The sequence below is a fragment of the Astatotilapia calliptera genome, chromosome 10 (genome assembly GCF_900246225.1).
Source record: "Astatotilapia calliptera chromosome 10, fAstCal1.2, whole genome shotgun sequence".
In the NCBI taxonomy this organism is placed as follows: domain Eukaryota; kingdom Metazoa; phylum Chordata; class Actinopteri; order Cichliformes; family Cichlidae; genus Astatotilapia; species Astatotilapia calliptera.
The window spans coordinates 31,414,271-31,441,720 of NC_039311.1; the positions used below are offsets into that span (position 1 = coordinate 31,414,271).

The 27,450-nt window shown below is 42.8% G+C and overlaps 1 protein-coding gene across 1 annotated transcript in view; it reads right to left on the minus strand.

Moving 5' to 3' along the window:
- Nucleotides 1–409: 409 nt before the first annotated feature.
- dbn1 (drebrin 1) overlaps nt 410–27,450 on the minus strand; it is a 113,555-nt gene continuing 86,514 nt past the window's right edge. Inside the window, exons 3-16 of the mRNA XM_026181762.1 lie at nt 22,864–22,919; nt 19,038–19,150; nt 15,623–15,697; nt 13,475–13,618; nt 13,302–13,379; nt 11,145–11,296; nt 10,947–11,004; nt 10,394–10,450; nt 10,180–10,294; nt 6,909–7,037; nt 2,226–2,354; nt 1,332–1,828; nt 1,128–1,227; nt 410–721 (exon numbers count right to left, since the gene is read on the minus strand). Of these exons, the coding sequence (XP_026037547.1) occupies nt 666–721; nt 1,128–1,227; nt 1,332–1,828; nt 2,226–2,354; nt 6,909–7,037; nt 10,180–10,294; nt 10,394–10,450; nt 10,947–11,004; nt 11,145–11,296; nt 13,302–13,379; nt 13,475–13,618; nt 15,623–15,697; nt 19,038–19,150; nt 22,864–22,919 (1,759 nt within the window). The 3' untranslated portion in view covers nt 410–665. The remainder of the gene's footprint in view (nt 722–1,127; nt 1,228–1,331; nt 1,829–2,225; nt 2,355–6,908; nt 7,038–10,179; nt 10,295–10,393; nt 10,451–10,946; nt 11,005–11,144; nt 11,297–13,301; nt 13,380–13,474; nt 13,619–15,622; nt 15,698–19,037; nt 19,151–22,863; nt 22,920–27,450) is intronic.

Genomic DNA, 27,450 nt, shown 5'->3' on the forward strand with positions numbered 1-27,450 from the left:
TTGACTTTGAGAACAGATTGCAGCTGAGAAACACCAGAATAAATAAAATATTTCACCTTGTTTCTGTAAAGTGAGCTCTAAATACAAGATTAACTGACTTGCAGAGGTGAATATTTTCAGGAAGGAAGGGAAGGAGGGTGGTGAAAACGAGGTAAGAAGAGAACAGAGTGAAGCTATACATGGCAGCTGTATTGATTGGCTGTATTAGTTTTATAGGGTGTTATTGAAGTACTACAGACTAAGCGTGTCGGCCACACGCCAGGCTTCATTGTCTCTAAAATGCAGCAGTGCGCTACGTGTAATTATCATGTACACAAACAAAAAAAATCCCCCCACTCCCAGCTAATACATCTGCATAGCAAAAAAAAAAAAAAAAAGAAAAAAGAAAAGAAAGAAAGAAAGAAAGAAAGAAAGAAAGAAAACAGCAAATAAATAAAATAAACACAGAAAAGAAAATCATTCCAAACCGTCAACAACCCTGTCTTTTTTCTGTGGCTACTGATTCTAAAAGATAATACAGAAGTAGTTTTGATGCAAGACTTGTTATTATTACTTTTTTTGTTTGTTTCTTTTTATTTTTTAGAAAAAAATTCTGTTTCTTCATGAAGCACACTTCCTACTTCCTCTTGGTCCGGTGGCGGTGGTGTGGGTGTCATATAGGCCGGTTAGTCATCTTCATCGTCAACCACGGGGTCCGTGTCCCAGCACGTGATGTCAATCTCTGAGTAAACACACACACACGGATGTTTACACACACATCAAACTTGTGTTTAGCAAAACTAGGAGGCTTATTTTAGCCTGATATGAGTTTTTGGTGCTTTAAGCAAAAACAAATGTTAGTGATTCTCCTGCCAAACCGACCAATTAGAAAAGGAGCTCAATTCACTGACCAATCGAGCCCAAAAAGGCTGTGAAGTCTCAGGATATCCATCCTGTCAAGACTCAAAGAGTCACTCAGACTTTGAGACTGGTTGGCAACCTCGTGTTTCCAAACTAGCTGAGTCTCAGTAGAAAACAAATCCCTTTATGGTTGTTTTCACTAAGGGTGTTAAAAATCTACCAAATCTAACATGCTGAGGCAATAAGGACGTGTCCAAAAGCAGCTTTATTTCAGCTGATCGTCTCACCTGGTGGCTTGTTATAAAAGACCGGTGCGGGTTTAGCCGAGGACTCCTCTGTTGTCCCGAATTCCTCCTCCTGTGATTGGCTGAAGTAGCCCTCGCTCGCCTGAAACACCAACAGAGAGATAGAAGATGAGCGAAACGACGACCAATCAACCGAGAATCTGATCTTTTGTTTCTGGAGAGCATCAGGAGCATCACCTGGCTCACCTGAGTGCCTTCTTTCAGCAGAGCCTCCCCATTGGTCATCAGCAGCTGTCCGTCATCCAGCTCCTGGCCCTCCCCAGATGCATGCTGCAGTGCATGCTGGTAGCTGAGGGTCATCTGATCAGAGCCCGTCACGTCCACCAAACTGGACGGGTCGTCTTCGGCGCCAGTACCCGAGCAGAAAGTCCCGTCCATCATGTCGTCAAAGCTGAGGAGCGGCTGAGGCCGGCCGCTGGCGGCAGCGGTGCTGGGTGGGAGGTTGTCATGGAGGACATCTCCCATTAGGTCCACCAGATTGGAGGACTGGGAGGACTGGGCGGGCTGGGCGACGTTGGCTGGAGGGGCGGAGCTGCCGCCCCACAGATCAACCAGGCTGTCTGTGCCAGACTCGCACGCAGAGACAGCGGAGGAGTCGCGGGCCTGCGGGGCGACGCTCTGCACGGGCTTGGTGGGCGTCGACTCCTGGACCGGGGGTTTCTGCTCCTGCTTTGGCACCAAATCTGAAGGAAACAAGAACAATTTCATTTAAAAAACTGAGTCACTTTTAATGATAATCAGTTTCTTTCTAATTACCAAAAAACAGATTCTTAGTGGATTTCTGTTTTGGAAAAAGACCCAATGGAGCACCGTGGAGGAGGCTAACAAAAATAAACTAAAACCAGTGTTCGTCAGGTTCTGGGGACTCTTAGATTTTATAAATGGTCAGAATAGTTATTTATATTTATTTATATTGAACCCGAAATATTTCCGACCTCTAATCCGTGGATATATTTCCCTTTTTTAAAGGGTGAAAATGTCAACATTTGGAGTTTGGAGGGATGAAATTTAAATTTTGTTATTTTGTGGAAATCTGGCAACGCCATGGTCTGTCGTCTGATTGGTCGACAGAAGTCTTACCCCACTCGTCTGCGTGGTCTTCCTTCTCATCCCTGCTGTAGTCATCTTTGATGGGCGTGGTGACTATTTTAGGAATGGGTGACACGGTGGCCATGTTGCGCTCTGTGCTCACTTCATCGTCATTGTCCGCTGAAGGGTCAAAAAGAAAGATTATTGAAGGAAAACTTTGGCAGCCGTCACCAAAAATCCTCCAAGACTTTTACCCACGAGCAGGTGTGTCGAACTAACACAGAATCTGATGCTTTTATCTGAAGTTCACACTTTGTATAAGGCTTAGTTCAGCTAAATGAGGGTAACAGGTGATTGTGACCAGGTGAACTCCACAGTCACATCCTGTGTTACTTCAACACGTTAAACATTGCACAAGATCGCAGCAGCCACATGAATTTTGTTGTCACATGACCAACAGACAGGCAGATTCAGTCACTGCGCCCGGTTTCAGACCCATCGTCTGTTCTGTCAACAAACTGACATCATCAGCTGAGCCAATCAGATTTGAACCTGTTGTCGGGTAAACAGTAAGCTTCTCCAAAACTTTGTTTTCAGTCAGCTCCCTCACTGTGTTATGTTTAATGTACAGGCAGCATCACGCACTCAGTTGTGAATGCCATTATTTCAGTGAGACGTCCACAGAGATAGCTCAGTGTGTCTGAAAGTTTTAACGAAAAGTGAATAGACAGTGAGTGGAAAACACTGACGGAGTGGTCTTTTTTCCTTGAGGCCGAGTGCTTCCTCTTTGCGGTGTTTAATATCTTATAATGCGGCTGTTTAATGCCAGAAGCGTGAGACAGAAGCAGTTGGGGTGCAGCAATGAGGCACTTACAAACTCAGGCAACAAAGTGACCAAATGCTGCTTCTCTGGACAGCTGAAGCAAATGAGGAGTGAGGACCTCTGTCAGAAACCAAGACACAGTCACAATGATCCAATGGGTCATGAAACAGAAGCAGGTATCTAACAAAAACTCACTGATATGTCATTACAACATACCAACACATTGTGGGTGAGTCACAGCTACATCAGGTACACACATCCAACAACAAACACCATCACAGTGTCAGTTAGAATCACGAGAATCACTTCCACAATGCCATTTCTCCAGATGTTTGATGATGTTGAGCTTCATGTTGTGTTCAAATACCAGAACGAGACTTCCCACAAGCACAACAACGAGGAACGAGAATTAGAGAGGTAATAAATGACTGAGTCCTAAATGGGTTGGTTCTCAATTCACCTGGAGGTAGAAAACCTGATGAACAACCCCTGATGACGATATTATCAGCTGTATTTTTATTCCTATGTTCAGCACTTCGGTCAGCGGTTACCTTTTTTCCAAGCTCTTATAAATAAAGTTGCCTTGGCTAGTAACTATTTGCTGTTTTACTGGTATCAGGTATTTATAACGACCAATAAACAAAAAGACACATGGAAAGAATTCAACCATACTGCACAGTTTATTCACCAGAGGGCACTCTGCAAATTCTCTGCTGGCAAAACACTTTTGAAACGCCACAAACAAGAACCATCAGAGTCGGGCAGAATATAAAAACTACACGTAACAAAAAGTTAGACAAATCTGTTCATGTTTTGTGTCTGAATGAAAAAATAAATCTGTACCTACAGTATAATATTAAACCAAATAACTGCCATCAGTGTTGTATTTAAAAATCCTGTCCTTTTTGATTTTCATCTAGCAACAGCCAGCAACTACTTGCTAACCTGTCAGGTAAAACACACTTTTCCATAGCAACCAGTGGTTGTTGACCAGTTTCTTGCCCTGTGTGACTGAGATCTTAGTCAAAAGTTAGCAGGTCAGCTGGCTAGCTGATATGTAAACATGATAGGTACAGCATGGAGATGAAAACCTAAATACCAACAAACTGTGTTAGTGTTAGCAAAGTTAGGCTGCACAGTTTTTAAACCAAATGACCAATTATGCTGTGTGTAAATGACCGATGATGTGTCTTCAGCAAATAGCCAGTGTTAGCTCGCTAACTAGCTAACAGCTAGCTAGGTTGTTTTTTTAGACATTGCTGCCTAATTTTTTATCTTGTATGAAAAATTAAGTATTTTCCTGAAGTCACAGCCAATGACAAAATGCTGTAGCTAGCTCTACAGTCACTGCTAAACACTATAAATGTAATTTCCACTCAGTGCAGATACATCTAAAACACGGCTATCCTGCTGACATTTGTGTAATATACACTTCACCTCATCTCCGTGGTGTGCACAGCGTACACGATTATGGCGAGGCTAATATAAATACATTGGCACAGTTAGGATGGAGAATGAGGGTTAAATAAAATAAAAGTTCATGTGGAGGCTCTCCGATGGGCGCCATCCTGTGACAGGAAGAAGACGCCAAAAACAGAACAAACTTCAGCCAAGAGAATGCCTGAGATGATCTGTCAACACCACAAGATCATTAACACAATGCTGCGTGATTTGGATTACTCATTGGGATGTTAATGCCCACACTGAGCTGAACGACGTGCTGCACATGATGCTAATAAAAATTCTCAGAGGCAGAGAATGACGACCGAATAAAAAAATCTGCCTGTTAAAAAACGAAAACGGCATTCAAGCGTAAAGACGAGAACTCCAGCTTAGACCTGCAAACTGCATCATCAGAGGTTTGATGTGTCATCGCTTTACAGGCGGGAGGTAAACAGTGTTTTACTTTCACTGAGCATAATAACGTACACATGCAACTACACACACACAGTGAAGATCATGAAGGTGGTCTGCATGATTTTATTTCTAATATCAACTAAACAGGTGAATCGACTTTATCTTTCATGTGTTCTTGTAGGCCTGGTACTCTGAGGGTCCATTATTGAAATATCTGAGTTTTATTTGTGATGTACTGATGATGACACTGGTAAAGCCAACCAGCAGCGAAGGGATTTGCTGCTTTTAAGGAGGACCTCCAATGATTTTCCTTATTTCCTGTTCCTGTGGTGGACGCTCATATTAGAGTTTCCAAAGCTGTGCTGAAATAGCCTCGCGCCCTCTGCAAAATCAAAGGTTTCTGGACTAAACTTAAGATGTTAAAAGGCTCTCTGGAAGTCTGGCTCTGCCATATAAAAACCACCGTTATGGTCTTTAACCTGAATGACATCGAAGTTCAACATTCAAGCATTCACAGGCCGACTGATGGCAATGGCGACCGAGTGACGGCTCGACAGTGTTACACACACACATACGCACTCAAACACTCACAGTCGGTCAGTCGGGATTAAAGATGGCAGCAGGAGTGTGTTTATGAGTGTGTTTGTGTGCAGTCCAGGATCAGAGGCAGAGGAGGAAGGTGGAAGGAGAGAACCTGTCAGATCCCTGAGATTCAGCTCTCGAGAGAAGTGAAATCACTTTTACAAGCGTAAAACATCAGAAGTAGAAAAATTAAATACAGAAACATTTACAGAAAAAAAAAAATCAGCAGCCGACTGGACGACATCTAAAGGATGAAGACTGGAGGGGACGACAGACTCGACATCTACCACACAAAGCAACAAACAGCTTTGCTTTGAAACAGGTTTCACTGTTTCCACAAGTTAGTGCAAACCTGCTGTGTGAGAGTCAGCCTGCAGGGGGGGTTAAAGTGCACGAGGCGAAGAGGAAGGTGGGAGGGCGGCCTCGTCATCCTACAGCTAACGCCGCCAGCATGCACGATACAGTGAACGCAAACCAAACTCCAGCTTCTGTCGCTTTTCATGATGCTTGGATGCTCTTGTCTCCGTTATCGCCTTAATCAGCCGATAGTAAAAGGTAAAAACAAAGGAACTGGGGAATTTTTAGACGCTCTCGTTCAGTACCAGGAAGTGGAAGGAGGAAAGAGTTCGGGGGGTGTTTAAAGTGGGAGGTGATGGGGAAGTTTAATGGGTTGGTGCTGAGATGTGTGGGGCGTCACAGTGTGTGCTAAAACTAAGTGCTGAAGATGAGAGGATGAAAATGCATGTTGGCTGAAATAACTATGAATTTTTAGTGTCTTGATGCATCTCAATCATCCAGGAAAGTAAATCTCCAAAAGTTGAATCTGTTCATCTGGACGTAGCGTTCTCCCACAAAACGCTACGTCCAGATGAACAGATTCAACTTTTGGAGATATGAATTTTTAGTGTTTTTAATCTGTTTTTAAACTTGCAACCACTTTCAAGTTTGTAGTTAATCCAGGTTAGAAATGTTGCTCTATTCTCCGGCATTCCTGGATTCATAATCTGTGACTGGGGGCTATTATTTTATTTTGTATTTATATATTAATGTATTTTATATTATATTTGTAATTTTATAGTATTTGAATAACTCTTTATTATCTTGTACATCATTCTGACAGCTTTCTTCTGTTTAAATGTGCTTTATAAATTAATGAATCCATTTTAAATGTCCTTATAAATGTTACTGTATGAGGCTCCAGTTCCTGTACAATGACAGGAAAACTGATCCTGAAGAGTTTAATTTTCAGTTTACCCTGAAAGCGATATAATCCTGCAGACAGGAAGTGGATTGTTTGCGGTTGTGAGTTTTACCAGTCAAGCTGGAGTACCGGTGTAACCACGCGCAGTTTCATCCTCTCATGTTGGCTTTGCTGCAGTGTTTCTGTGTTTGTGGAGGGGACTCATGTGTCGGGAGAGATGCTCGACCAGGCTGCTGGTTTCCTCTTTAACTTCTTCTTCTGCTGTACCTACCGGCTGCAGCGGTGGGCTGCGTCCGTGCATGTGGCGGGGTGCGGAGGGGCGACATGCCCCGGTGCGGGGGGGTCGGACTGGGGCTGCTGGGACTGTGCTGCTGCCTCAAGAACGGGCTGTCCAAACGGCCTGGCGGTCGGGACGACACAAAAGCGAAGACGGGAACACACAACAAACGAGAAAGAAAAAAAAACAGCGACGCACCACAACAGAGACGTGAGGAAGACAGAAAAACAGAGGGAGGAGAGGATTGTGGGAAGAAGATGAAAGAGACGGGTGTCAAAAAAAATCCACCAAATTTCACAGAGTGGAGAAATGAAAGAAAAAGGAGAGGAGGAATGAAGTAAGGAGGTGAGGAGGAGGAGGAGGCAGAAAATGGAGAGAAAGAAGAGAAAGGTTAGTGTGGTTTAAACACACCGCCTGCAGACAGCATGCTGTTAGGCAGAAAGGAAAAGCTGATGGCGACTTTCTCTGAACCAGAAAGTGTCGGAATAATTCAAACCAGAAAACAGTCTTTGGGATCTGTGGACGAGTCTTTGATTGTTATAAATAACACATCGTGTTGAAATCCTGCAGTCGTTTACAGCCCGTGCACGCTTCAGTCACGCTCCTGTACTTTAATGTGTCGGGGCCTCGGTGCGGGGCTGCGTTGGCAGTCTTAAGTTGTAACCAATCATCGTCCCAGCCCAAACTGCAGCTCCTCTAGTGGCCACTAGATGCCATAAGTGAGCACCCGCAGACTCCCAGCTGGCTACACGAGCTAACGTCACTGTGAAAATGAGACAGACTTACAAAAAAGGTCTCAAATTAAACGTTTGCTATTCAGGTTTGTCTGTGTTTGTTCTAACCAATGCCGCGCCAAACCCTGCAGACAAACAACATAAAATGATGCAAGCACGCAAAGGGTCAAAGGTCACGCAGAAGGGCTGTGGTTTGCTGTGATTTCAGCAAAGAAACCCGATTAAAACCTTTCTAGAATAAAACAGTCCAGTTTAACAGCTGGATGGACGACGCACAGCAGCAAACTGACAGTGAAGCGTCACTTACATGAAAACTGAGCTTCTTTTTCAAAGGTTCATTTCTATCATTTATCTGAATGAAAAGAAAACCTTTGGAAACTCTGAGAAAACGGCACAAACGGGAAAGCTGGAAAGCACATTTGTATATTTGGCAGGAGAAGCTGTGCTGATTTGAGGAGCTGACGTAATTATCTGGGGATGGAAAGATGAACTTACTGCTATTGTTGCTGTAATTAAAATATGTTTATCTGCAACTACATACATAAACAAATGTTAAATATTACAATATTATTACAGCTTGAACTTTGTGGATCACTTTGAAGATTGTGTGGTTAATTTATATTTTGTTCATGTATCCACCTCTGCACGCTCTACCGCTGTTGAAGAAGCAGCAGTGCTGCAGAAAACATCATTTTATAAAACATTTTAAATATGAATAAAGATTATAAACAAAACCAAATGATTGGTCCTGTAGAGGCTGTGGGGGGGCGTACCTCTGAAACATATACAATCAGACATGCTGGGGCTCCACAGCTGGCTCAAGCCGGTTAACAGAAGTAATCCACCAATCAGAGAGCGAGGTGAATCAAATCCACCAGTAAGAATGCTCCAAACCTTATGAGCTGATCTCACTGACATTAACTGCCCCTGTCACTACCTGATCTGTACCGGAACGCCATCGGTACCCCGCATGCACGAAAGGTGTCTACTTCCAATAATGAAACATTTTAATATAATGTCGACAAAAACGAAAAGAAAAAAGAGAGTTACGGATCAGGACTCCCCGATCCGTACCGCGCATGTGCAGGGGTTTTCTTCTTCTGTTCGTTTAATGGCAGTTTACTCCCCAGTGTACAACTATTTAGTGATAGTCGAGTGTGTTTATGCTTGTCTGTGTGGAGAGGATTGATTGGAATAGTGATGATGATGTCCGCTATCACTGTCAATTGTCAGTAAACACTTCATCTGGCTGATGAATCTTCACGTGACATATTACAAAGTCTGTATTATTAACTCTGTAATTAGGCGCCATTCTTCTTATTTTACGGCGCTGTTGTTCAATCGGGGAACGCTCTGTGTTGAGGAGTAAAGCATGAATTTGTTTGTATACGGATTATCCATAGTTTAAATGTCCCGGTGGTTGAAAAGGAGGCAGAGCTGTTGAGAAATGCTAGGAGCTAACTGGGCGCTAACCCTATCATTCAAATATATTGAACGTCGCAATGCTGACAAAGAGAGGAAGTGACGTAAGATTTGCGCATGCGGGGTACGGATCGGGTAGCGACAGCCCACACCTGTTTCAGTGAAGCAGCACCTAACGTTGCCATGGTGATGGAATTCTGTAGCTAACTGTAACTGTGGCCGCTCTAAAACCCAGAGCCGTTGGATGGAAGAGTTGCGTCATCTCCATTCACTGTAATGGACCATCTTTGTACAGCAATGGTGGATCATGGAGCAGTAATATTGTAAGTTAGCAACATAGGCTAGCTGTGGCATAGAGGTATAGCAGCACGGAAGTTTGAAATGAATTTTTCAAAGGTAAGAAGTTAAACACCAGTCTGTATGTTATCAGCACGCAGTCCAACTGTCCACAGGAACTATTTGAAGACTGCACGACCCACGTAACCACCCCGAATTCTGAACCCCTGCTGACAGGACTCTCACTTACTCAACAGCTCTGCTAAAATCGAGAGCATAGCTGCTATCGACACAGTTTATGGACCGCGGGCGTCCCAACAAGGTGCTCCACATATGAGTGTGTTTTTGTTTTTTTGCTTCTAAAAGTGACACTGTGACAGGGAAAACTAATAAAGTAAAAAATGTGCGTTCACCAGCAGGTTAAAGAGAAACATCTGTCTAGCTTCTCCCACTCTGTCAGTTCTGCAAACATCTGATCGATTTGAACAGGCTGCATCTGTGACAAATGATGCTACAGGCCAAACAAGGAAGAGTAATTATCCAGTAACAACATGTGGTGGGAGGCAGTTGCTGGGTGATGTAATCAACAGTTCCTTAACTGTCAGAGTCCACAGATCGAGGACGATGTTCTGAAAGACTGAAACATCTGAGGCTGTTTCCCATCAAGGACGGTTTGCTTCACCAGTTTCAAAGTCAAATATTAGTAAATCATTTTTTAGAATAAAAAACATTTGCCATTTCAAAGATACTGTATCATATTTTCCACGAGTCTCTCGAGTGCTTCTCTAGCTCAGCACGAGAACAAAGGTCAGGTGAAGTTTTGAAGTGTTTACCGCTCCGGTGGATGGAGACGGGCGAGGTGTCCACACTGATGGTCATGGCTCTCTCCTTCTGCTTGAAAAACTCTCGAGGGTTTCCTGACCGCTGAGCGATGATGGCCTTCGCCTCCTGGAAACACAAAATAAATACAGAGTGCTGATTTTCTTCCTCTTAAATGTTCTGCGGCCGTTTCTGGAGACGCTCTCTTTCATCATTCTCCAAACTGACCTCTACCTCAGATTCCTTCTTGTCCAGATTGAGGTCCTCGATGCTCGGCTCTGCTACCTGAGGAGAAGAATCCAGTGATTCATATGTAACACAAAGCAGAGAGAAACTCGTTCACCTGTGAATAAATCAGTCAGACGTCCTGAAACAGCAGACAAATGAGCTGCACGCTCCCACCAGCAGGGGGCGACACAGACTGCGTTTGTATCCACTGATACTTTCTACTATTTGCAATCTTGCACTCAAAGAAAGGTGTTTAGATTTTACTGTGCCACACAGACTCGGATTAAGATGTTCGGAGGCCAGGAGCCATCAGGCAGCTGATTGGGAGATATTCTGAAAAGTAACACACGTCTAATCACTCGCTTCAAAAACTGAACACGCTGTCACACAAATTAGCCTCATATCTGTGTGGCTGTGGACTCGGGCAGTGCGAGGCTCTGTTTGGAGGCAGAAATAATAACAGAAACCAACTGGAGATGTGTTTTTAATCAGAAAGTCCACCAAGAAGCAGAAGCTGGCTGGTAATTACTGGTTTCACTTAGCAAATACTTACTACGGGGGTCTGATTCCGCAACCTCTCTTTGGCCTCTTCCTCCTCCTGCATCTTCTTTCTGTTCACACACAAACACAGATTATAGATCATGAAAAGACGATGTAGCGTCATCCTGTCATTCGTGCACACGTGAACCTTTTGACCAAAAATGATTGTGTTCATTGTTTGTTTGATGATTGCTGTGCCGTCGCTCCTCACCTGTGCTCCTCGATCTGCTGCTCCCTCTCGCGGTACCTCTTCTCTCGGTTCTCCTGCTCTTTCCTCTCCAGCTCCATTCGCTCCTCCTCGAAGCGCTGCCGCTCCTCTGCCAACTTCTTCTTCTCCTCCTCCTTCCTCATCTCCTCTTCACGCTGGAGACCGGACACACACAAATGACCTCTTTCAGAGTTGTAATAAATCTCTCAATCAGTTAATTAATGAAGCCAGATCTGGTTCTGGGCGTTTATCTGAGTGTCTGAAACAGTGAAGGGCAAATCTGGCAAACATCCCGCGGCTCAGTGACGCTCGCTGTCATTTCGTGTTTAACTTGAATGAGACAATAGCGACACAGCCGGAGGATGCAGCGACATCTGACTTCGTTTCTCACGTCTACCCAAATATATCTGTGATTCACATTATACTAAATAACTGTCACATATAAGGACACAGTTTATTAAATACAGTGTGAGATAAAGTTTCGTTTTACAGGTATTCTCAGCACCTTTGAGAGTATTTCAGCAAAACATATATGCGCTTATCTTTTAGCTTAGTAGCCTGGCTTAGCTTGAATCAGCTTGCAAACTGACACCTTCGGTCTTGATTCACAACCAGGGGTAGAAAAACCCCAGAAGCTATGTGGAAAATAACTACAACAATTACATTTAATTAAAGAACTAAACATGTTTGATCAGAAAAGTTGGCAAAAGTAATGAATACGTAAGAAAACTATTGAAATCGCTATATACTATATATAATATAAGTGCTTATATACCTGCTAGCTTAGCAGGTTAGCTTAGCTTTAATCAGCTGGCAAGTAAAATAACTGTCAAGCAACAGAAAAAAATGGTTGAAACAAATATATAACTAAACAAATACAGTTGTTAGCTAAAAAAAAAATCACCAAATGTAAATGTGATTCGCATTATATTGAAATTATGGTTGTTAAATGCTACATAAAATACCATGTCTGGATAATGAATATAAAGGTTAGCCTAGCAGGTTAGCTAACTCCCCACAGGGGTACAAGTAAATGGTAAATGGCCTGTATTTATATAGCGCTTTACTAGTCCCTATGACCCCAAAGCGCTTTACACGTTCAGTCATCCACTCATTCACACACACATTCACACACTGGTGATGGCAGCTACATTGTAGCTACAGCCATCCTGGGGCGCACTGACAGAGGCGAGGCTGCCGGACACTGGCGCCACCGGGCCCTCTGACCACCACCAGTAGGCAACGGGTGAAGTGTCTTGCCCAAGGACACAACGACCGAGACTGTCGGAGCCGGGGCTCGAACCGACAACCTTCCAATTACAAGGCGAACTCCCAACTCTTGAGCCACAACAGTAAGATTAGCACAAAAAATACAGTCAAATAACTGAACATGAAGGTAAAACCTGACTAAAGAAACAAGCTAAAACAAAAACAAACCGCTGAAATACAGTCGCTAGTTAGCACACATAAAGAGCTGTGAATTAGTTTTCTTGATTTTGAATTATTCACTAACTCAATGAATTAGATATATGGAAAAACAAATACTGTGAGCCAGAAAGAATGACAAAATATTATAAATGCAGTAGCTAGCTAATATATGAGTGAAATGCTGTGAATTTTGCTGAAAGCATAGCTAACAGCTCAATTGCTAGCTAACAATATACTCGAGTTGAAAGAACGTGAAACTTTTTAAAGTCTTAGTCTTTCTGTTTGGGTTTGGGAACTGAAGAAGCATTTGTACATGGAAATAGCTAAGGATATCCGACCTAATGAGGGATTGTTGTGAGCAATGTGCTAAAGTGCCGTGTGCAGATCTCTGAAATGCCACCAGCTTTGGCAGCGCCCTGTAATAATGAGGACAGTCTGTTTGTGAAATCTGTCAATAAAACTTAGTCTAAGGCCATCAAAGACCTCAAATGGGATGCCAAAAGGTTCTTTACAAGCGTCATCATTGCTATAAATCTGTAGCATCTCAGCACCAATTCAAAGGACGCCTTTTGGCATCTATGAGCTGTCATCAGCTAAAAGAAAACACAGCATCTGACCCCCTGGGCTGGAAGCTCTCATCTTATGAGTTGTAATAAATGAGCATTATATCTCCTTTTTTTTCCCTTCCCGTCTTTGTTTTTCCACTCACTCCCCCCTCCTCGCCTTCTTTACCTTGGCTTGCTCCCAAAACTCCTGTCTATTGATTTTCTTCATCTCCACCTCTGCGTTGGTCTTCTCGTACACCGTGCCCTGCACCAGGACAGACAGGGGAACGGGTCAAAGCTCTCGTCAAGAGAGAAACGCTGTTTTTATAAGAGATAAAGTGTGCAAGTCTCTCTTTCTACCACGTCTGCGTGCTCTTCATCTCGGGTCTTCAGACGGCTCAGGACCGGGCTCGCCACCGCTGCCGTCCCATTGGTCAGGCGCTGCCCGATGGCCATGGGGTCGATGTCCTCCAGACTGCTGGCATTGATGATGACCTCCACCCCCTGCAGAGAGACAGAAACACGATGATCAGTCAAGTCTTCATGAAAGCTCTGAGAGTTTGTGGAAACATTCATTACAATTCATTCATAGCAGTGAGGACGTTCTGAGGAAATTAATCTAAATCAATTTAATGTCCTCTGAAGTGATGGAAACACAGCCGTGTGTGTGTGTGTGTGTGTGTGTGTGTGTGTGTGTGTGTGTGTGTGTGTGTGTGTGTGTGTGTGTGTGACTAAAAGGGTCATTTAAAGCCCGTCGGTGTGATGAAGTCGACGCTGTGTGGGAGAGAGAACCGCCACTTAGAATAATGACACTCCACACACACACACACACAGAGAAATATATAAATAAAACACCACCTCCGCTTTAATCTCAATCTTTTTATCTACACTATAAATCCAAAAATACACACTGAGCCAGCTGTGAACACACTGCTGTGTGACACACACACACACCTCGGCTCAGAGCTGGTGTTCGTCACACACACCTGTTCCTCCTCTGTGATCCTCCTACAGGTTTTAAGCGTCTTTTCCAACCGAGCGTTGGGAAAACATTTAAACGGTCCTTACGTGACACAATTTAAAAAAACAACAAAACCTCAAAAACACTGAAGCAGGTTACGAAACGAACATGACATCACTTCACACACGATTGCCGTGATCGGGGTTTGAGATCATTTCCCTCTCAGTGGATGTCAGGCCTCTTAGACTGAACAGCTCTGGTGCTTCTGACGCTGTTGCATCCACAGAATCACGCACAGTGAAATAACTGAGCTTTTAATAAACTCATCTGAGCAGAAATCTAACAGACTGAAAGTAAAAGATGGACCTACAGATGTGGCCAGACGTTTCCATTCACATCGAGTTTATTTAGGATTCATTTAAATTGGCTGGTTTCCTGTTATTGGCCTGGCTTTGAATAAAGCCTACGAAGTTCCAACAGGGTTGAAGCTGTTGATTTGTGAAGTTCATTGTAGAAGCTCAATGTTGTCCTGCTTTCTCCATTCCTGAACCAGCCACGATGGGATCATTGTCCTGCTGGAACATGTTTGGTCCAAGTATAAACCGTCAAGCTGCTCGTATAAGATGAACTTGGTGCGATGTACCAATACTACTGGCATCAAAACAGCCTGACATCATGATGCTTCACAGTTCGGTAGGTTTGAAATTCTCACCCTTGTTCTTCCAAACTAGTTTTTGTCATTGCAGCCAAACAGCTCGATCTTTGTCTCATTGGACCATAAACCTTTTCTTTAGAAGGTGTTCGGCTCGTCCATGTGGGCAGCTGCAAATTTCAGTCGAGTCTGAAGGTGTCGATTCTGAAGCAGTCAGCAACCTCTCGGTCCATGGTGATGTAAGACCCACTTCACTGTGGATGATGGTGTTCTACCAGTTTCCAGTTCATCGCCTTGGTGGTTCCTGGTTGTTCCTGAACATCCTAACACCTTCCCTCTATTCTGAGGGTGATAGTTGGGGTCTTCTTCCAGACCTCAGTACTATTGTATAGTGTTATTAGTTTTTAATTATCTTGATATTCACAGTTGTGTAGATAACGCACTCAGCAACGCTCCCAACTCGTGCCTTGGACTTTCCCATTGTTTACACTAAGTGTTGGTCAATCCAATGAATCATTTTTATACTGCCAACAGAAACTAGCAGCTGTAGCCAATCAAGATCACTATCCTCTATGCATAGTTCTGACCCTGTTTGGATTATAGGAAATCTAGAATAAATTCAAATTTGCACCAATTCTTGTTTCTTAAGAAGAGTTCAAAGAAATCATTAAAAGCTCAAAATTATTACGACATTCATGCCCATGATGAAAACGGCAGAGGAGCCGCCCCCTGGTGGACGTTGAAAAGAGTGCAGCTTTAAGGCACTTTTACACTGGTTTCCTATTTCAGATGTTCAACTTTTATAAAATACATGTCTTACACACAAGATGAATATGAACTGTCGTGTTTATGGTTTCTTTCTGGGACTATGTACGACTGCGGTGCTGGGTCTGACCTGGAAGAAGTCTGCGATGGTGGCGACATGGCTGGCACAGGCACACTTCCTGGCATCTGGCACATCATCTCCAACCTGAAAGAGAACGAGAGACGGTGTAACAACAAAAACGAGAGTAAAAAGGACGGCGTGAAGAAGAGTGGGATGAAGAAACTGGTAAAAAAGAAGCAAAAGGATGCTAAATCAACCAATCAGGATACACATGCTAATTTCTTTTGTGCTTTTTGTTACATTTAGTCAAATATCCACTAATTATTTTGTCTTCCAAGTGACCAAACTGAAGGGCAGTTTCTCCCTCCCTTTGGTCTCATTAGGGCTTTTGTTTAGCCGTGGTCATGTTCGGTTATTGCAGCAGTTGTATTATAACAGGATGTGATTCAGTAATCACAGCTAATTCATTCCCACACAATACAAACGCAGTGCACAGCAATTACACAGGAAAACAGCCCCGTCTCAGCTGCATTCACAGCCATTCATCTCTTATCTGTCTGTGAGTGAGCGTTGGATGAAGGAAGAGAGAAGGAGCCGCTGCTTGGATGCTTTCGCAGCATTTTTGAAGAGGAGCATTTCGAAGACCTTTTATTCCCATTTTGGGACGTTTTTTGGCACCGTTGAGCCTGGTTTGGCCCGGTTAGCCACAGTCTGGTGCTCTTTTGGCTGCTAATGTTGCTCTGTTATATTGTGATGGACTCCAGTGGCTCCTCTCCCAGTCTCATTTAACCATTAAATACCTTTTTGTTTCTCTCTCAGTCTCGGTTTGCTGCATTAATGACCATATCTCTTATTTTCCTTCCATTTACCTCTGGAATTGTGTTATGGGGGGAAAAAGCAGCAATTATAGCTAATTTCTGGAGGACGGATTGTTTCAGTCTGCCTCTCGCTGCACTGTGTCATTAAGCTCCAGCTCAGGGCGCCCCTGCTGTTGTCAGGTTCAGAAAAGAAAGCATCCATCATGAGGCTCTCAGACTTTGTTTAAATGCTTTCAGCGCACGTCGCTGGAGACTCTCAGTGTGTATAACTAACCTTAACATCACAAATTATTCATCCCTTCCTGCTACACTTCCTTTTCATCATGAATTAAACGGTAACTGCTCCGTTAGCATGCCTGGTGCTACGACTCCATTTCCTTCCTCTCTGGTTTGGCCCGCACTTTAACTGGAGGTTTTCACTTATTACAGCGTGAGGAAGAAAAGTCCACATCCTGCTTTCCTATTAAAACCACAACATGAAGCGCTTTAAAGACAGTGTTTAAGATTTTCATCATCATTTTACCTGCAGGTCTCCTTTTTATAATTCCAAACATACATCTTGTTCCTATTCTTGCTGACTCCGAAATGCCAAATACGTGCTTAAAGTTAAAGCTTCTAGAATATGTTTAGCGCCACCTTGTGTCAGGACAGAACGTGATGTCACTGGGTCGGTTACTTGTAGAAGGTAACCAAAAAAAGAAAGCGACCCATGTCTAAGAAAAAAAAATATCTATAATATATAGGGCTGTGCGATATGACCAAAATCTCATATCCCGATATAAGAATTCTATCGTCTGATAACGATATAAATCACAAAAATGTAACATTTTCTGTAAACTCTGTGAATCTCGGGCAGCTCGACTTGCGTGAAGTGTTTCCAGCTGTCATGTAGCTGGAGTCGAGTGTTTTAACGATGCATGAAACGATACATTTTTAGACATAGGTTGAAACGGCCGCCGTTTTCTTTGTGAGTATTTATTACACGGCGTGCTGCGGGGAAAAGCCTGTTCTAACGTTTGAGTCTAAGGTTCATTTTTAGCACCTGGCGGCTCTTTTTTTACTTCTCATCCGTAAATAATCTGCTCTTTCACGTGATTTGGTTTATTTTGAAAAGTCTCAACAGGATCTTGAGCTTTATTGTGAAAGGTTTATGTGGAACATAAACAAGCGGACACGCGATGCTGTTACCGTCGTTGTTGCTAACGACAACGCATAAAAACAGGCGCTTGACTGTCCGTAGTGTGGTTATATTACATATAAGAGAAAGAGAGAAAGAAGAAATTAATATAGCCACTACAGTGACCATCAGAACCATGAAAAAATATTGCCGTAAAGAGTTTATTTTGCGACACCACGAAACAAACGATAGCGTAAAATGAAACGACAGACGTTTTTATATCGTCATCTGATATATATCGTTATATCGAACAGCCCTAATAATATAGCAAAATAAACACCTTCTGATTCATGGATACACCTACGTTTGTTTTAGGTTTAGCTAATTTAGAAAGAATCAGCTTCACTGCTAATGAGAAAAATTGCTAGGTACGTAATTTAGCAACATGTTTAATAGCTAGCAGACAGCAGATAAAAGTTCACATAGCACAATGGATAACAACAGCTATTATGATATATCTCTTTTTAGAACGTTACTTTTTCAGCTAAAATTAAGGAGTAACTAACAGCACATTCATGCTCATAGAGATGCTACAGCTAGCTGACCAACGTTAGCCAAAGTCCTAGCTTGTGACCTGGCCTAGCTTGTGTGCTTGCAAACTTTTTGCAGAAGCCAGACAGTTTTTTGTCGTTACAGAATAAATAAAAACATTAAGTAAGCTAACATTTACCCTACAGAAAGATATTTTTATATAAAGACCGTTTGCTTTGAAGAAATTAAAACAGTTAAGCTTAACATAACTTCTAATGTGACAATCTGCTAGCTATTTGACGTATCAAAGTTCTACCTAAAGTGCGTAACGTAAGCTAAATCTTCTAATTAGCATAATTATAATGTTTTATCATTTCTTCATATGATCTGTGTTTAAAACTATTAATTTTTGAAGTAACGAAAGCTCAGATTCAGATAAAGTAGAAGTAGAGAGAGGCTTAAAAGACTAAAGTACATCTGACACAGAATATAAAAAGCACACTTTGTTTCATACACAGACTGATTATCTAAATCATGAATATAACATTTTCTGCCAAAGTAAGAGCATTTCTGGATATTTCATTAAGTGATTTTTGTAACTCTGTCTTTTACACATTTTAATGGACTAAGCTCAAATGGAAAAACATGATGCCTCAGTGAACTCCTGTCCAACCAGTGATTGATTCAGAATGTGAAGACAGTTGGTGGGCTGGTTGGCCACTGCTAAACAAATCTGGTACATTAATCGAGTTTCAGAGCTTCTCACACTTTCACTACAATCGCAGCATTTGGTGACATCAGCGTGTCTACGACCGCTGCCGATGCCACTCTTCTTCCAGCTGCTGAGGCTGCAGCGACGACGAGTTTTAGATCGCTCTTATCGGCGCGTCCTTGTCAAATAAACGACTAAATTGAAAATGTGCAGCGACCCTCGATGACTCTGATATTCTCATTTATAGCATTGAAGGACATTTCAGAGCGTGCCCCCTCCCGTTTCCCCCTCGTCCCAGCGACTCACCCAGTTGATGAGGATGTATCGTGGCAGAGCGGCAGTGGGCTCCTTCAGGCCGCAGAAGCCGTACATCACCCTGCCGCTGTCAAAGGTCAGCGTGATCTCTGCCAGGCCGCCTCCTGCAGCACAGAACAAGAGTTCATTATGACTGCAGCACAGTCGCAGCCATGCCTGCTTTTTCAGCTTCTGCTGACTCGCTCTCCACGGGACACCAGCGTCACCGCTCAGACACCTGAGAATAAAACTTTTTAATCTACACTTCCAGTGCAAGTACAAGTTAGTCACAGATTATTAAGGTGATTACTCACATTAAGAATAATATTTTCTGTATTAAAAGTGTGCAGAAATTTTTAACTGAGGCCTTTTTGATCTAAAAGTGTTTATATTTGTTCTCTTTCCAGAAACGAATCCACAGATTATCCACTAATCTATGGATTCGTTTCTGAAATAATAACTTAGAGATTATAAGAAACGGTCAACTTTCCAGCATAAAATGTCAGATAAGTCAGACTCTGAGAAAACCTCCCAGTATAAACTGGAAATACTGAACTAGAGATTTCTGTCACAGTAAACCAGAAAATTCACTTTTAAACAGCCTCAAAAGTTTCAAAAGGTTCTTATTGAGTAGAAAATAGTACTTAAGTAACATATCACCATAAAACTTAGCCATTAGACAGACAGCTACTTTTTGTATTGCAAATTTTGTTTAATTTGACCTTTAAATATGTAAATGAGATATTAGACGTGCAGTATTTGCATAAATATCCCACAGACAAAGTGCAGTGAAATAACAGCTAATTCTGACTTTTGGACCTTTTCTCTCGATTAAAAAAAAAAAAAAAACATGTTATGAAAGCAAAACAGATTAAATTCTCTAAAGTGACGAGTGCATAAAAAACTAGAGTCGTTCCTTGAAATTAAATCTCCAACATAATGAAGTTTTCAGTGAAGTGAATCACTCTCTCTGTACTTCTAGATTAGCATAACAATGTGAACGCTCAATGGAAATAAGCAGATCCTGTCTGGGAACATTCAGGTGATGACTCATCACACAGGACCATTCAGATTATTGTCAACTTCACATCAGCAAACACAAAACATCTGGAGTTCACAATGCTACATAAACGTCTTTAAACTTCCGTGTTAAAACAGATCACACGTACTGCATAATTCATTTAGGAACAAGATCTTTCTTGGGGGGTCACCACAGCTCATCATCTGCCTCCTTCTCACCCTATCCCAGCATCCTCCTCTGTCACACCTGCATGTCCACTACATAGTCCCCACATTAAGTGTCCCGCCTCCACCCTCCCGCTGCCTGCTAACATGCCATCCCCCTCTCTGCTTCCTCTCTCTTTGGCCAGCAGCAGTGACAGTTTCTACCAGCTGTGTTGGCTAATCTGGACCCCAATGATTCGTGATGGAAATCTCATTCTTGATGATCCACATGTTTGATTAAGAACAAGATGAAACTGCAAAGAATGGAGATTTCATCATCTTTGGCAGCATAATTCAAAGATTCGGAGAAATCTCAGCACAGACTAACGGACACTTCTGTCAGTGAGCACAGCTCATCACTACATCCAGCAGTTTTGGTTAAATCTCTACTGTGCAGAGAAAACAACAGACTGAAGCCACCACCATCTCTCAGGAGATGAACCAGCCCGCGTGGAAATCCATCCTGTGGTCTGACCAATCAGAACCAGTACAGAATTAAAAACCAGCATCCACAATGATGTAAGAACAAACAGCATAGGTTACTATCACAGCAGTGACGGCGCCATTAATGCTGAATGATATAATGTTTTGAGATTTTAGAGTATAATGGTGCAAACATCCTTTTAATTGAAGGTCCTGCTTGTTTCACAGAGAAAATCTCCACATACTCCAACACTTCCACTCCAGAACATTCATCTACGGAAAACAGGTGGAAAACTATGAGACTTCGCTCTCATCCAGACAGCACCCTGTCCTGTGGTCTGAACCAATCCGTGAGATAGATTAGCCTGCTGGGGCAGCCAATCAGAAGAGAGTTGGCGTGAATAAAGCTAAACCTGCTTGTTTCGGTTTAGGATAAATAAGAATGACTTTGAACTGTGAGTCATGCAAAGCTATGCTGAACAAATGCAAGAACTAAAACATGGAGCTTAAAAAATGGTTAATCTGGGTTAATTTTACTGGTTTTATTCCACAGCTTATAGGTTTGTTTAGGTTTGAAGGTTTCCTGGGTAGAAGTGTCTTCAAGCATCATCATCATCATCGTCCCTGCAGCATTTGTGATGCAAACACTTCACTTTAGCACTTCTTTTTATACACTGATGATTACATTAGGCTTGTAGAGGGTTATTCAGACGAGACGTTCACAGATAAAACTTTATTTTTATGTATGTTTGAGCTCTTCCTGTTTGAGCTCAGCGACAGAGTGAAACAGAGCAGCAGGAGGTTACCGGGTCTCACGTAGATTATGACTGAAATTCAGATTCATCCTTTAAACCACTGTCAGTTTCTTTAAGTATTTATTAATTTAAATGATTTTTCCTTCTTTACATGTATTTACTTTGTATCAAATTCCCAGTCAGGCAAACTAAGGACAGCCTGCAGTGTTATTTGGTCTTATCTGGGTCCTCAGCTGTGCTTTAAGCAGACGTTTAGCTACATTCAAAAGATCAGTTTTTATTACCTAACTGTAGCCTACTCTCTGCTTGTGGGGTGAGTGTGTAGACCAAAACCAGTGTAAACAAATCCAATCAGCAATGGGCTCAAACTACCCCCCACCCCCAGCCCCGCATATGTGAACGTTTTCCTCTTTGCTTTGTGCACAAGCACACACATCAGTGGGTTTTTCAGTTTATTTAACTGAGAATAAAGAAGCATTTTCGTGCCCAAGAATATGAAAAAATTAAAATAAGATAAAATGGTGAGTATTTCACAAACTGCTGAGTCTGTGTTGCCAGAGTAAACGTGCACACAGGTCAAAGCTTCAGCTTCACTACTGGAACTTTAACATTATGCACTCCATACTGTACAGTAATGCCACTGTTTTGCACATGTCTCACTCTGTATATTTTATTTTATTTATTTTATATATTCTATTTATTGTTTACTCTATTTAATTTGTAAAATATGTGTACACACACACACACACACACACACACACACACACACACACACACACACACGTAGAAAAATATTTAGTATACACATCCAGAAATGCATATACTATTATATATTGTACATATATTTATTAGTTTCAGATGTAGCCATTCTTGTATTTTGCTTGTTTACATTATTGTATTTTGCACAACTCTGTTGCTTGTGAAGCTCGCACACAAGAATTTCACTCACATGTGCTGTACCAATGTACCTGCACATGTGATGTGACAATAAAAGTGATTTGATTTGATGCTGTCTCTGAACGGATGCGTGTGAATCGAGCCAGATTTGGACTTTCACTCTGCTTCTGATGTTTAACATTAACCACCGTGCGCACATTTGCTAAATCCTGGCTAACAAACGACACACAACACACACAGTGACAGCGAGCATCGAATCAGGAGGGGTGCCATTACTCTGTAATGATCCTGCAGCGCATCATTAGCAGAAATGATAATGAATCTCTCTGATGGCTCAGTAACAATCAGGAGACAAAGAGCATGATTGCTTTTACCCCCAAAGCTGCAGCAGACGCTGCTCATCGTGATTTACAGCCGCCGGTCTGCAGAAGCAAATTGGAGCCAATCTGAACGCTCGCCATTAAAACCTTTTTCATTAAAAACACAGAAATGATGTCAGCGACGGGACAGGAGAGGGAGTCACATCAGCAGAGACTTACCTCCGGACGCCGCCAGCGTCAGGTCGTTGCTTTCATCCTCGTATGTGTACAAGGCCCTGTTAGAAACACAGACAGAGTGCTAATTAGACACAAGTAACGAGGTACAAATACTTTGTTACTCCACTTAAGACAATGTTCAGGTATTTTACTCGAGTATTTATTTTTGCTTTTCCTGCTGTGCACGCTCGGTGAAGTTTCTCCAGGAGAACAGAGAAGAAAAACCCACAGTTTGAGTCCCGCCTTTCTGTTCTCTGTGCAACGTTAAAGCTCGAGTTTTTCATTTGTTCTTTGCTTAAGTCTGAGCCCCAGAAACTTCTCGACGCAACGACTCAAACTCTTTGTTTGGGTTTGTAAAAACAATGAGACCTCGGCGTCCGGTCTCTTCACAGCTCTGTTTACTGGCCGCTGTGCTCACGTGCACGCAGACACTCGTGCTGCTTTTCAGCCTGTTGTTATGGAGCAACACTTTCTTTCCAAAACAACTCACAGCACAAACCTCCAGCCACTGCATGAACCAGAGAGTGCTCTTAGAAACTCCCATCAGCCTTCTCTGTGGCGAGTCCTGTCAGACAGGCCCCATCCCCCGAAACAGTTTTGCAGCAGATAACAGACGAGCTGCTGCACGACGAGGGAGGTTCACAGGCCGGCGACTCCAGCCGTCAGCACAGCTTCAAAGACCGTCCTGATTATTTGGTTTGACTGAAGGAGGAGCCGCCCTTTGAAGAACTGAGATAATGCATCTTCTGACTGTCTGCTTCTAAAACTGTGCTTTCCTCAAATACACACCGACACACACAGGAGCTGCAGAGACACGAACGTGCACTGAGCACTCCCTGAATTATGAAAAACAAATTAAACTGGTGCCTCCTCACAGCCACCTCTGACCTCTCTGCTGAGGCTGAATGAAGGTGACAGAGATTACAGCTTAGCCTGCATCTCCAGATTGAAAGTCCTGCTGTAACCCTGCAGCGAAGCAAATAAAATAAAACCCAGTAATCTGCACGAAAGGTCAGAAAGAACCAACTGCATAAAACACAGCCACACTGCTGTTTCCACGACGCTGCGATTTGTTTCAATTTATCTTTGAGCAGAGCGCCACAGCAGTGCTAGTGGCCAATCACGGTACTGCATCTACAAACATCCATGTGCTACACGCCCCTGTTAAAAATACGATAACAACAGAGAAAATAACTGCAGTGAAACATGTTTGACAAATAAAAAGGAAGCAGGCGTGTAGACATCAAGGACCTGTTTCAGTGGGCGGAGCTTATACTCTAATGAGGCAAGTCCAAAGAATCACAGTGAGCCAAACACTCAGGCTCCTCCAAACGCCGAGTTTTTTCTTACTCTACTCACTGCCTGATGTCACAGAGGGGTTAATGTCCCAAATGTGGCCGTTTTGTGCACAGAAGCCCCGCCTACCTGCTGTTCAGACTGTTTATGAGGGGCAACCAATCAGAAGAAAGTCACTTTAAAGATGGGACTCAAAACAGCTTGTTTGGACAGAGGATGAACTGAGGGGCCGAGTGTCAGATAAAGAAGGATTTTTTTGAACTGTGAGTCATGCAAAGCTGCTGAGTTACATGCCCGACCACTTCCAGCTAACCTGTGCGTGAGGCGAACAAACTGGGAACCAGCAGGAAGCAGCAGAAACAGATTATTGAAGGATATGAGATGCTGGGCTGAGAAATTTATCAGGAGATTATAAACCAGACAGCAACACACGGGATTGCTACAGACTTCTTTTAAATCATAGAAGTGACTAACTCAGAAGCTGATTATTGTCTTATTTATCAGGTTTCCTTAATCAAAAATAATAGCAACATATGACACAGATTAAATAGTTTTAATTTTACTTTTCCTCAGGATTAAGAGCCTGATCTCGTCAGTTTGTGAGCCGCACTCACCTGCCTGAATGTGAGATACTTTTAGTTTGATTGGTGGATTTGCAGCTGCCTTGGTGAGTGTGTGTTCTGTTACAGTGTGTGTGGATGTTTGGGATTACCACGAGGGCTCAGTCCACATGACATCATGCTGTTTCAGCCCAAAGCTTTAGTCTGGCCAGCGTCTGACTTCCTGCTGACCTCAGCTCCCCGCCCGCCATCCTGTCTGTTTCTGCAGAGTCACTCTCTGCTTCCTGTTTCTTTCTCTGTTTATGCATCACCACATCTCCTCACTGCTACATTTTCACTTTCCTCACAGATTAACAGATTACAGCTCCTGTCAGCAGATCTTCCAGCTGTAAGACTGCTTCTTTAAACTTGTGCCAGTCGGAGCGTGACCTCGTAGGACTCCAGATTTATTTTGGAAGGTCAGTTTTTCCATCTTCCATCCATACAGGGCCAGCTCTGCCGATACCAATACCGATGACTTTTACCCTATAAGGGCAGCAACTTAGGGGAGAGCAGTGTGTCATGATTTATAAGATGAGTCATCATCGGTTTGTCAAATTCTGAACACTAAATCGCTGGTTTTTACTTTCCACAATAATCATTTAACCCAATAAAACACATCATTCAGCTTTTCATGGATTTTGAAACTGAGCCCATCTCTGACGTTTTTGGGTCAGCTTTGTTTAAATGTGCTGTAGGCTTTAAATAGACGTGACAGTCAACACAGCAAGGTGTGAGGTACATTTTTTCATTTCTAAAAAAAATATTTAACACAGTTCAGACGGCTACATGCTAAACTTGCTGAACAGAAACAAAGTATCGGTCCTATGGCACCAGTATCGATCTGATACCGATACCAATACTAATATCGATACTGGGATCGATCCAACCCCAGTGCCTGCTGAGTTCATGATTATACAAACAGAAATAACCATCAGAGGCAGATTAGATTCAACTAAAACCCGCAGTTCCTCTAACGTCCACTGGAGACACTTTACAGCATAAATAAACATGTTTTTTGCATGTTGTGATGCAACCACCAGTCGGTCAAGAGGGGAAAATGAGTTTCGCTAATTATGAATGACTGCAGACTCTGATGTATGTGTTAATGTGGCGCTCTCTCGCTGTAAACTGGGGAGTCAGCATCTCGGCACGGATTCAGCTCTCGGCGACGTGGCTGGCTGATATTAATTGACTCCGACACTAATTTTTTCCTCCACTTGTTGTTCGATGCTGCTGGGGTTAACATTTTATCTTCTCATAACTGCCGGGCTGTGTATGGCCTGGATACTCAGGTCTGAACCAGGAAATCCAGATGAAAAACAGATGGAAGGTGTAAGAACACAGTCTGATACTACAGCTACTACTACTACTACAGCTTCCTGTATATGACAGGTACAGCAGTATCAGCATCAGAGAGAATTCCTGGAGGCAGAAACAAACACGGCGAGGCCGGGAAATAAAGCGATAACAGATAATGAAGACAACAATACGGAGAAAGTCGAGGAGGAGGCGTTTAAGGTGGAGAGAAAGCGATGAAGAGTGTGTCTATGTCGCTCATTCAAGGCCTCTATAAATAATTCTCTTTAAAGCAGACAGCTGTTTATTATTCATATAAGCCCTCGTGACCTAGAAACAGCTCCGCGTGTGTTTGTGTGTGAGCAGTTTATCACGCACGAGGACGGGAGAGGAAAGGAGAAGATGTTTGATGAAGAGGCAGCAGGGGATGAATGACGAGAGGACTGATGAAGCTCATCAAGTAATCACATTCAATCCAGAACATCAGTTTCCTCTGCGTGTCCAATCAGGAGAAAGCTCTCGTCTCATCATGGAAATTTCAATGCACAGGGAAGGAAGAGTGTGAAGGACAAACAGACCTTTCATAGCCTGAAATCAACCAGCGTCCCGGCTTCACAAGCTAATGACAGCAAAGCCGTTACTTTTTAAGCCTAATTTCCAAGTTCTCAACTGAAACTTTAAACTGGAACTGAAAATAGACTTCCCTCTCCGAGTGTTGGAGCAGCCCCACCAACCCCGACTTCACAATCCAAGATGGCGGCAGTGCACGTAAACATTAGCAAAACTGTAAAACATGTAACCCGTGCTGCCACTGTTGTGTATTTGTGGCTGTGTGAGACATACGCAGAGTGTGGGTCAGGGTGTTTCCCTGAATGTGCTGCAGCAGCGGTTTTTACTGATAAACATTAAAAAAACAAACAAAAAAAAAACATCACCAGCATTGCTAGTGAACTATCACTGGATTGCTAGCGATGCACAAATGGTTGCACATCGCTTAGGAGCAAAATAAATCCTGCTTTTCTGACTTTACTAGTGGAGACACTCAACTTGGGATTGCCATCACTCCAAGCTCTGAAGTCTGGCTTCCAAGAAAAATAGAACGTAGCATTTGAACCCGGCTAACTGCTGCTTTGGGTATCAAGCAAACATTAGCTAGCATTAGCTAACATGCCAAAATAAATCCAGCTTTGTCTGATGCAGCCCGCTTAGCCAAATGGGAATTAGCTGTCAGGGAAAACTCCCGTTATTTGGCCAGGCTTGGACTTCTGGAGGGATTTTTTGGTTTGAGGATCAACTTTTTAAACAGTTTATCAGAAAACACACATAAAGAACCAGAGCTCTTAAAAACAGTCACTGTTTTTCCCTACAGAGCTAATCATTTGGTATATCCCATCAG